Genomic DNA, 11382 nt, shown 5'->3' with positions numbered 1-11382 from the left:
GGAGGCAGAGTCTGGATTCAGAAGACAGGGTGACTGCTGATAGAGGCTATTCCTACCCCATCCTCCCTGTTCTTCTTCTTTTTAATTTTATTTAGTCTTTTTTTTATACACCAGATTTTATCCCTGTCCCGGTCCACCTTCTGACTGTTCCACCTTCCATACCTCCTTGCACCACCTCCCCCCCACCCCCGTCTCCAGAAGGATGTCTCTACCCCCACTCCCACCCCACCATACCATTTCCTGGGGCCTCCCTCCCTATTCTTTTTAGACTTTCCTTCTTTTCCCTGTACCTTCCCCAGAGACTATGGTTTTAGACTTCCACTTACCCTTCTGTAATCCTGATTCTTTGGTTGAAAGGTCGAACTTCCAATAATCTGAGGATAAAGGATGAAAAGAGGGACGAACAGAGGATCAGTCCTTCCTTTGAAACCTTTATTCTTTTATATTGCATGCTATGGCATTCCCAGGTTGGTCCCCACTCAGAATTCCAGGCCCAAGGGGCTTCATCTGGTAATAGAGTAGACTAGTAAAGAGATGGATGAACTCAAGGATGAATTTATCCATAGTGCTAATTAATACACGTCTGCATTGCTAGACAGATCCTCCAGGGAAGCCTCACTTTCCTCATTTATTCAATATGATTTCTTTCTCCTCACTGAAGACAAATTCATACATTTTCTTCACTGTCTGACATGAGCTGCCCTCATTCCCATCATCACCTCCATGATGAGTTTTAAATGTCAATTTGCCACAGTCTAGAATTGCCTGAAAAGAGAGGTCAAGTGAGGACTTATTTAGATCAGGTTGGCCTATGAGTATATCTGTGCAGGATATCATTGATAATTGATGTGTGAAGACCCAGCCTTTTGTGAATGTCACCATTTCCTGAGCAGGAATGTATGAGTGATACAGGACAGGAGAACATCTCATTAGAGCTGGAACAGGTAGCATAAATGTATTTGTTTCTCCTGCATTTGACTGTGGATGTGGTATAACTAGCTGCTTGAGTTCTTATCTTGACTTCCTCCGGTGATGGCATGAGACCTAGAAGTAGAAGCTGAATAAGTCATTTCCTTTTCAGAGTTGCTTTTAGTCAGAGTGTTTTATCAGAGCAACAGAAATTATCACTAGAGAAGAAGGTAACTAGGACAGAAGCCCGAGAATAAGACTGTTGAATTCTCTGCCCTAAATTCCCTTACTATACCCTTCCTCCTAAGGATCAGGGATTATTGTACAAGGAGGACTGGAAAATTTGTAAGAGCCAGAGGTGGTAGATGACTGCAAGGACCTAATGTCTTGAGACTTCAACAGAGCAGTTGCACATACAAACTCACAGCTGTTATTTTAGCTTCTGTTATTTTAGCCTCACAGGTTCATAAGACTTGTGCAAGATAGACTCACACCCAACATGGGAAGAGAATATAGACTCAAAGTTCCAGCCCAGTATGAGTAGCCATTGGCATTTTTTAGCCGATGGGGAGTTGTCCCTTGGTAGTTTGGCTATGCTTTGGTGGCAGGCTACATACTCAAGAGCTATGCAGAGCACAAATTGTATTTGATGAATTAAAAAAAGGAAGAAGACACAAAAGTTGGGTAAGGAGGGGGATAAACTTATGATGAGCTGGATATAATTAGAACATTGTGTGCATTTCTCAAATAATAAGAATTTAGAAAATGAAATGAATCCAGCCCACACAAGTGTTTTCAGTTCCATCGGCCTCAGTACTGTTCTGTTTCACCCAAACCATCTTCCTGCCTTAGGCTGTCTCCACATGGCTATGAATCTCTCGTCCTCTGTCTTCACATGGCTATGAATCTCTCTTCCTCTGTATCTCTATGTATTTTTTCCAGTTGCCTTTATCTTAAAGATTTCCCATTCTGGGAGACCTGCTTTCATATTGCTCTTACCTCCTGATTGATTTAAGACGTTTTCTTTTCCTACATCATCACTTCGTCTGTGTGTGCTTGAGAACTTATTTATTGGTCCTTTGTTGACTCTTCGTTTGTTTCTTATGACTGGGGTATAAGTTTCACAAAGACCAGGTTGTTTGGCTGAATGACTGCAGAAGGTGCTGTGCACTAAGTGTATGCTCTGAGTGAATACTACATTTTTAGAGTTGTTAGAAAGCTTTGATCATTTCTGTGATGTGTGTGTGTGTGTGTGTGTGTGTGTGTGTATACACCACAGATAAAATCCACTTTAGTCTGTGAGACAGGATCTTTCAATAAACCTTGAATTTCAACAAAACTAGCTTGAGTCCCAGAGACCTCTCTCTCATTCTCTCTCTCCCTCTCCCTCTCCCCCTCTTTCTCTCCCTCTCTCCCTTTCTCCCTCTTTCCTTCTCCCTCTCTACCTCTCCCTCCCTCTCTCCCTCTCTTTCCCTCTTTCCCTCTCCCTCCCTCTCTCCCTCTCCCTCTCTTCTCTCTTCCTCTCCCCCTTCCCCTCTCTGCTTCTCCCTCTCCCTCCCCCCTCTCTCTCCTAACATCAGGATTACAGGAATAAGGTACCATGCCTGAGTTTTACATGGGCACTATGGATCTAACTTGGGTCCTCAACCTTTTGTGGAAAGCACTTTACCAATAGCCAATTCCACAGCTCCTTTCTGGTGAAATTAGAAATTACTCACCAAGTGAAGAAGTAGGGTCTGTAGGTACAAGGCTGGTGTTCTCAACACCTCCTAGAAATGGAGAATATCTTTTTTTATTTGATATTTTCTTTATTTACATTTCAAATGTTATTTCCTTTCCTCGTTTCCCTCCATCCTGGAAACACCCTATCACACCCTCCCTCCCCCTGCTTCTGTTCAAAAAGTGAGAATTTTAGGTTTCCTCTTCTATCCACTATTCCTTCATCTTTATCTGCCTCTTTCTGCCCCTCTGGTGTTCTAAGTGTCCAACTGTATCTCTAACAAGAAGAGAATTTTTGCTATCTTTTTTCATTACTATCAAGGGTATCACTTAGGACTAGGATTAAAATTCAGGAAAGTGTATTTTTACCTGTGATGAGTAGTGTCACAGAATTACTGGGAAAAGACCATACATAGTCATTGTAAGAGCCAAAACATCTGTATGTCCCTCTGTGAGCCCTAGTCACAGGGCCCATGGGGAATTCTGCTTGGATATTCCCGTGTTTATGCTGGATGTGGTTGGATCCTCTCTCCTTGAGCAGAAAGAATTTGCTTGTCGCAGACTTCAGCTGGCAAGAGAAGGTAACATTCTCCCCCAAGATTACCTTAGGCCCTGGATGAACCCAGAGTTTGGGCGTGTCATACAGACCTGTGAGAAAAGTGAGACTGGTGTATAGAAAGCATTATCACACCCAACTTCTCAGTCTCCTGCTTCCCTGTCCTTATGGTCAGATATCACTCTTTGGAATCTGGGTTCCTTCTGTTTCCTATACTTTTGCTGGTCTCAGATGGGTCCATAATCTATTGAGATTAAGACATATGGATCAAGCTTGTGCATCTCTACCCATGTCTCTGAGTTTGGTTCCTAGCCCCCTAAACACTAGAATTACCTAAAAGCCTGCAGATCACTGCCCCTATCTAGAGTCACTGCATTAGAAACTCAGGGATAGGATACTCTTTTGCATTTTAAAAATAATTTTTTGAGATGATAGTATAATTACATTATTTCTCCTTCCCCTTTCTCCCTACATATAAACCTATATAATCCTCCTTGTTCACTTTTACATTTGTGGCCTCCTTTGTACATATAAGTGTATATATATACATATATATGCATATATATATGTATATATGTGCTTAAATGTATGGATATATATGTATATATATAATATGAATATAAATATTCCTAAATACAAAAGTACAACCTATTGAGTCTGCTTAGTGTTACTTGTTTGTATGTCTTCAGGGTTGACCATTAGGTATGGGCTCACCAATTGGTGTGCTCTTCCCTGGTAAGACTTTCTCCTGTTCTCAGCATTCTTTTGTTGCCTTTAGTTCTGTGTGTAGGGTTGAGCCTTCTGGGTTTGCCCCTGTCCTAAAAAAACACTTTTAGGGAGCCTGTGGAGGTAACTCAGTTGGTAAAGACATGAATTTGATCCTCAGGTCTGTGTTTGCTCTCCAATATCCACATAGAAATTGAGGCACGGTGGTGCATGCCTGAGATCCCACTGCTGGAGAGGAAGGATAGGCATACTTGTCGGCAGCTAGCCTAGTGTATGTACTTGGTGAGTCCAAGATACCAATGAGAGACCCTCTCAAAAAATAAGGCAAACAGCTCCTGGAAAATAACATCTCTGGTTTGGACATGCACCCAGGAACACACACACACACACACACACACACACACACACACACACACACACACACACACACACACGCGCGCACACACACCCCCCTATGCATGCATGAACTTGCACACACTTGTTTAATTACAGAGTCATTAAACATATGAAACTACCACAAACCATTACTTCTAGAACTTTTTCTTCTCAAAAACAGAAATCTTTACACCATTAAAAAACTCTCTTTCTTCCTTCCCATGGTCTGGCAATCACCCTTTTACATTTTTTGTCTCTATGAATTTGACTATTCCAGATAACCCAGTTAAATGCAATCAGAGAGTATTTTCCTCCTGTGACTGGCTTGTCTCCATTAGCATAATGTCCTTGGGGTTCAGCATGTCATAGGAAATGCCAGCATTTTCTTCCTTTGCAAGATAGAGTAATATTCTACTGTATAGATACACCACACTTTGTTCATCCATTTATGCACCAAGAGATACCAGTGTTATTAGTACTTTTTAGCTATTAGTTTATTTATTTAGTTAGTTCTCTATTTTTTTTCCTCTATGCATTTGTGTAGTATGTGTGCTGTATGGTCCTGTATGTTTATAAGCATGTGTACTTGTAAGCACATGCCAAAGGAAGATATTGGGTACCCTGGTCTATACCTCTTCATCTTATTCCTTTGAGATAGGGTCTTAATGAACCAACACCTAGGATGGTGGCCATCAAGCCCTAGAAATCTGATGTTGTTCCCTGTCCTGTTTTAGTGTTACAGGAACACCTGGCTTTTTACATGAGTTCTGGGTATTTGAACTCAGTTTCTCATACTTGAACAGCAAGCTCTGTTATTCATGAGCCATCTAACCCTTTAGCTATTATGACTGATATTCTCATGAACATGCATGTAGAAGAGCTATCTCTGTTCTTACAAGATGTCCAGGTGATTTTTAAGCTTGGTTAAATTTGAGAACTATGTGTATGGCTACATTTTCTGATGAAACTCCATCATAGACCAACCTCTTCCTGCCCAGCTTTGATTATCTTGTCCATTTGTCCTTAGTCATAACCCTGCATGCAGTGGCCTATTATAGAATCATTCTTTTCTCAGAGATCTTGACCTAAGATACACTTAATTCTAGGACAGATAGCTTACCAAAAAGATTATCCATGTAGGAAGTAGCTATGTTTTGAACATATCCCCTGAGTTCCAGTCAAAGATAAGCAGTGTCAGAGTAGGGCTTAGATAGTTTTCAGCATTCATGAACACAGGCACACCTTGTGATCATGACAAAGTGATGTTACATCTATAAGCCAAGACACTTACCAGTTACTACCAGTTTCAAGGGGTTGCTCGACTCTGACCAGAGCTCTCCACTCTGATAGAAGCAGGTGTAGATCCCTGCAGTATGTGAGGTCATTTGTGAAATGAAGAACCTAACTTTATTCATCGATCTAGATGGCTTTGGTTTCTCCAAGGCAAAAAGGCTTCCTTCAAAGTACAGTTGATACTCTGAAGCACTCTGAGCCCCCTGACACCAGATGTTCACCGAGTTTCCTCTTGTGACCATGATACTGGGTTTGGCCCAGATGATGGGTTTCGGGAGAGTCTCTGAAAAGGAACCAGAGGCAGGCATCCTAGGTGAACCATTTACCTATCTATCCCACTTTTTCTGTCACCAGCTTAACGCCACCCTAGTGAGGCAGAATGCCTGCCTCTGTCTCTGGATGTTCTCAGATGAACCTCTAAAACGAGCCCATAAGAACAACCCTGAGACTCCGAGGGAAGGACTTACGCTTTTCAGTGTTGATCCTCTGGCTCAGACATAGCCCTAGAAAACAGGGAAAATGACACACTGTCTCCCCCCACACCTGCTCTTGATTCCACTCCCCTTTAATGAAAAACTCACCGAAGCAGAATAGGGCAGTGAGTGTTGGCGGCATACCAGTGGCCAGCCAGCCCAGTGCTGAACAATGTGTGTGGACTGAGTCCAGTGTGTGAGGGAGATGCACAGGATGTGGTGGGTGAGGCCTGACACCAATCACCTTGGGACTTTCACACATTTTTTTTTTTTAACAGAAAGATTCACAGCTCTCCCTTTACCATTGACCTTGGACTTCAGGCAAAAACTTGGTTCACATAACACATTTAACCACATTTTGACTCTAAAAGGTTACTCTGACCATCAACTGCTCAGCCTACAATCCATTTCTAGGTTAACCTACAAATTCATTCAGGGGAAAGAATGGGGGAGATTCCCAGTTCTGAGGATTTCCCAATATGGGGATTTTAATCTTTGCATTTCCATGTGTAACATGCATTGTGCTTGGATTTGATCATTAGTTTAACAGTAATACAATATTAATTTTTCTATTTTGTCCCAGTAAAATGCTATTATTCTATTGTTTTTATCTTCATGTGCGTGTATGGCATGCAAATGTTTGTGTATGTATATTTGCATGTGTATAGACACATCTATGGACATATGAGCATGTGGAAACCTAAGGTTGATGTCTTGGATCACCCTTGGTTACACTTCTATCTTATTCCCTGAGGTAGGGTCTCTCAATCAAACCCAGAGCTCACCAATATGATGAATCTCCCTAGCCAACTTGTTCTGGGGATCCATTGTCTTTGTAGTCTCAGGCTGGAATTACAACTCAGATTCCATATCCATCTGACATTTTATGTGGGTTCTAGGGAGCTAAACTTGGCCATCACACTAGCATAGCAAGCATTTTAATCACTGAACTACTTCCTCAATCCTTATTAGGTTTATGTGTATTTGCACACATGTCCACTTATTTTTTGATACAATGTACTTCAAGAGCCAGGAGCAAGCAAGGTTGGCTGACCTATAAAATCTAGGTAACCACCTATCTCCGTCTCCCAGCACAGTTATCATAAGCATGTGCTACCACACTTGGCTCTTATGTTTTAAAGAGTTTATTTTTAATTATGTGTGTCTGTGTGTGGGTATGTGCACATGAATGCCCAAAGAGGCCAGAAAAAAGCATAGGATTCCCTAGGATTACAGGTGGTTGTGAGCCTCCTGACATGGATGCTCTTAACCACTGAGCCACCTTCTTGGCTTATGCCTGGCTTTATTTTCCTGGCAGCTTTTGAGGACTGAACTGCGGTACTCATCAGTGTAAGGCAAGCATTTTACTGACTTGTTGGTCAGATTATTTGCTTCTTCCTTTCTTCTCTATTCATGTTGGGGGTTTGCTGTTTTCCTGTGTTTGACACCATTTAATCCTTCCTGTCTTGTTTGTCTCTTCTTCTCATGAAATTTATTATTTCCTGCACCCCTGCAGCTGAGAGCATCTTTCTCCCTCCTCAGTGCGTGATATTAATTTTGTCATCTTCTGGGAGGCTTGCATGGTGGTCATGACAATCCTTAGTTTGTGTTTATATGGAAAAGTCCCTATTTTCTTGTCAGTTTCATAGCAGAATTTTACTGGATATAGTTAATAATAATAATGTATTTAATAATATAGTAGAATTAATCAGTTTCAAGTCTTGAAATACATCATCCCACATTTTTCTGACTTGTAGAGTTGCTAAGAGATCTGACATTGTTCTGATATTTGTGCCTTTATAAGTGAGTTGGTGTCTTTCCCTATGGCTTTTAATAGTCTTTCTTTGTTTTGTACTTTGATATGTAGATTGTATTGTCTTCTACTCTGATCATGTCTAGTTGGAGTTTAAGGTAACTCAGGTGTTTGAATGTCTAAGCCTAGACTTGGGGAGCTTTCTGCTGTAATTTGACTTTATAGATTTTCTAGACCTTTAATTTTTTTCAAGATTTTTGTTATCTGGTGGATTCTCAGGTTTTGTCTTTTAACCATTGTTCTAGTTTCACTTCTGTTGCTGTGATAACTTACCCTGAGAAAAGCCACCTTGGGGAGAAATGGTTCATTTGGCTAATAGTTATATGTTCATGTCAAGGCAGGAATTCACACAATATTTTCTCAAACTCATGATTTCTTATGTTTTTGATTGTGAGCTTAGCATTTAATGGCTGAGCTCTCTCTAGCCTTTATGATTTCTTTTATGATATGAATTTCTAACATTATTTCTTTAAGATTTCCCTAAATTTTATTAGTGTGTATTAATTGCATAACTGAGGCTTTTGGGGTGACGTTTCCATACATCATATCCAGTTTTGTGGTCCTCCCTCTCTCTCTCCATTACTTTTAATCACTCCTCCCACTTTGCCATTCCATGTTTCTAATAATCCTCATCTTACTTTTATGTCTTCATTCAATTCCAGATTACATATAGTATAGAATATATATGTTACTGACATTGGTAAGACTGGCTTGTTCTAACTTTTTGAAAAATTCAGTTATTGATTCTATATTGAAATATGTTCGTATTGTTAGAAGGCAGAACTCCAGCATTGTTTAAAGTTGCAAATGGAAATTTTGTGCCTGAAATGAAGTTGCCACTTAATACAGTTTCATATTCTCCTAATACCATTGTGTCATTCATTTGTTCTCATGTTTATGTATTTAATTTACATTTAGACAAAACCAATGCCTTAAAGTCAAAGGGGGGGGGGCTAACTATTTAAGCCAGCCTTCCAGTCACTTATAATTAGTGGAGACACATTAACCTCTCCCCCCTTAAATTCCAGTGTAGATGGGAGAGAGGAATCACATAGTTCCACCCATAGCCAAGGTGTTCATATGGCAATTGATGGCTGCTGGGAGAGGGAGTCATCCGGTTTTTCCCCATTGAGAGATTGCCCATATTCCACTAGATGTCCCTACAGCATGCAAATACTGGCAGCACTAACTAGGCTCAGTTAGTTTTAAAATTGGGGTGGTGGTAGTGGTGATATGGATAGGGAAGAAATTGAAGGGGAGGAGATGGGAATGGATTTCTTCAAAATATCTTCACACATAAAAATTTTTGAACAGTAAAATTAAAAATATAAAGAACAAATATAGAGAATAGAGAAAACCTGAGGAAGAAAAGGGAGGTTCAGGCCTGAGGCTGCAGGCCCGTTATCCTAGCTACCCAAGAGGCTGAGGCTGGAAGATGGTGGTGATGCTGCATAAAAGAAGAAAGGCTCTTGGTTTGGTTACTCAGGCATGGGCCTGGTTTACTCTAGAAATAGTAGAGTCTAATACTAATAGTCTAATCTATGAAGCAATAGTGAGTAAATACCACTATTATATATCTGTCTTCCTGCTACCGTACAGCACAGAAAATACAATTAAAAAAATGGATGAGGAACTGTTGTCTTAATTTACAGGAGTCCCATAAGGGAGGAAATTGCATTGCTGGCCCTACTTACTTAGAATGGCATTTAAAGCCATAATCACATATCAACAACCTATACGCAATATTGTTTCTAACATACTTTGTGTGTGGGTTGTTGCTTTCAACACCTTACTGCATCCAGCACATAGTCTTAGACCTGGCAACCACATCTCTCTTTATCCCTCTCTCTCTCTCTCTCTCTCTCTCTCTCTCTCTCTCTCTCTCTCTCTCTCTCTCACACACACACACACACACACTTTTTTTTACTTTTAGGTATTTGTTTATTAAAATCAATTTAACATCAATGGCTAATTTATATTTCTAATACTGTCATCATTGGTTTATTTTTTTTGGAAATTGTATTTATTTATTTACATTTCAAAAGTTATCCTCTTTCCCAGTTTCCCCTCCAGAAACCTGCTATTCCATTCCCCCTCCCCTGCTTCTATGAGGGTGCTCACACACCCAATCCCACCTCCCCATCCTGGCATTCTCTACACTGGGGTATCCAGCCTTCAAAGGACCAAGGATCCCTCCTCCTATTAATATCCTACATGTCCATCCTCTGCTACATATTTGACTGGAGCCATGGGTTCATCCACATGTACTCTTTGGTTGGTGGTTTAGTCCCTGGGAGCTCTGGGAAGTCTGGTTGGTTGATATTGTTATTCTTCTTATGGCATTGCAAACTGCTTCGGCTCCTTCAGTCCTTTCTCTAACTCTCACATTAGGGAACACAAGCTCAGTCAAATGGTTGGCTGTGAACATCTACCTCTGTCTTTGTCAGGCTCTGGCAGAGCCTCTCAGGAAACAGCTATATCAGGCTCCTGTCAGCAAGCACTTAAGCATCCACAATAGGGTCTGGGTTTGTTGTCTCTATATTGGATGGATCCCCAGATGAGGCAATCTCTGTATGGCCTTTCCTTCAGGCTTTGCTCCACACTTGGTCTCTGTGTTTCCTACTATGAGTATTTTGTCCCCCAATCTATGAGAGACTGAAGCATCCACACTTTAGTCTTCCTTTTGTTTGAGTTATATGTGGTCTGTGAATTGCACCTTGATGTATTCTGAGCTTTTGGCCTAATATCCACTTATCAGTAAGTGCATATCATGTGTGTACTTTTGTGACTCAAGATGATATTTTCTAGTTCCATCCATTTGCCTAAGAATGTCATGAAGTCATTGTTTTTAATAGCTGAGTAGTACTCCATTTTATAAATGTAACACATTTTCTGTATCCATTCCTCTGTTGAGGACATCTGGGTTCTTTCCTGGTTCTGGCAATTATAAATAGGGCTGCTATGTCATCATTGTTTTACTTCATTCATCTAGGCATACATCTTACTTAGGGTTTCAGTGCTTTGTAAAACACCATGACCAAAGCAACTTTATAAAGGACAACATTTAATTAGGATGACATACAGTTTCAGAGGTTCAGTCCATTATCCTAATGGCAGGAAACATGGCAGTGTCCAGTTAGACATGGTACTGGAAAAGCTGCAAGTTCTACATCTTCATCCAAAGGAAGCCAGGAGAAGACTCTTTCAAAGGCATCCAGGAGGAGGTCTCAAAATCCACTACAGTGACAGACTTCCTGCAACAAGGCAACATCTACTTCAACAAGGGCATACCTCCTAATAGTTGTTCCACTCCCTGGAACAACTATATTCAAACCACCATACCATATCTCTCATTTTTTCTTTCATACACACACTTTTGGAGTCAGGGCATAAATGTGTCATAAAGGTGAAATAGGAAATGTGGTATAATTGAGACTGTGCATTCAGCTGAGTCTGGAGGAGTTGCTTATATTGGAAGTTCAAAGTATAATATGATTGCAAGGTTAGTCTAGAGGTTG

The 11382-nt window shown here is 40.7% G+C and overlaps 1 protein-coding gene across 1 annotated transcript in view; it reads right to left on the bottom strand.

Annotated features, from left to right (window-relative positions):
* LOC116104121 (natural cytotoxicity triggering receptor 1-like) overlaps window positions 1-6250 on the bottom strand; it is a 13921-nt gene extending 7671 nt beyond the window's left edge. The window contains exons 1-7 of the mRNA XM_031390910.1: window positions 6160-6250; window positions 6046-6081; window positions 5577-5861; window positions 2998-3276; window positions 2628-2678; window positions 327-374; window positions 7-11 (exon numbers count right to left, since the gene is read on the bottom strand). Of these exons, the coding sequence (XP_031246770.1) occupies window positions 7-11; window positions 327-374; window positions 2628-2678; window positions 2998-3276; window positions 5577-5861; window positions 6046-6081; window positions 6160-6193 (738 nt within the window). The 5' untranslated portion in view covers window positions 6194-6250. The remainder of the gene's footprint in view (window positions 1-6; window positions 12-326; window positions 375-2627; window positions 2679-2997; window positions 3277-5576; window positions 5862-6045; window positions 6082-6159) is intronic.
* Window positions 6251-11382: the final 5132 nt, after the last annotated feature.

This window comes from Mastomys coucha, unplaced genomic scaffold, assembly GCF_008632895.1.
Source record: "Mastomys coucha isolate ucsf_1 unplaced genomic scaffold, UCSF_Mcou_1 pScaffold21, whole genome shotgun sequence".
Lineage (NCBI taxonomy): Eukaryota > Metazoa > Chordata > Mammalia > Rodentia > Muridae > Mastomys > Mastomys coucha.
The sequence above is the reverse complement of the archived record's forward strand: the minus strand, read 5'-3'. Positions and strand labels throughout refer to the sequence as shown.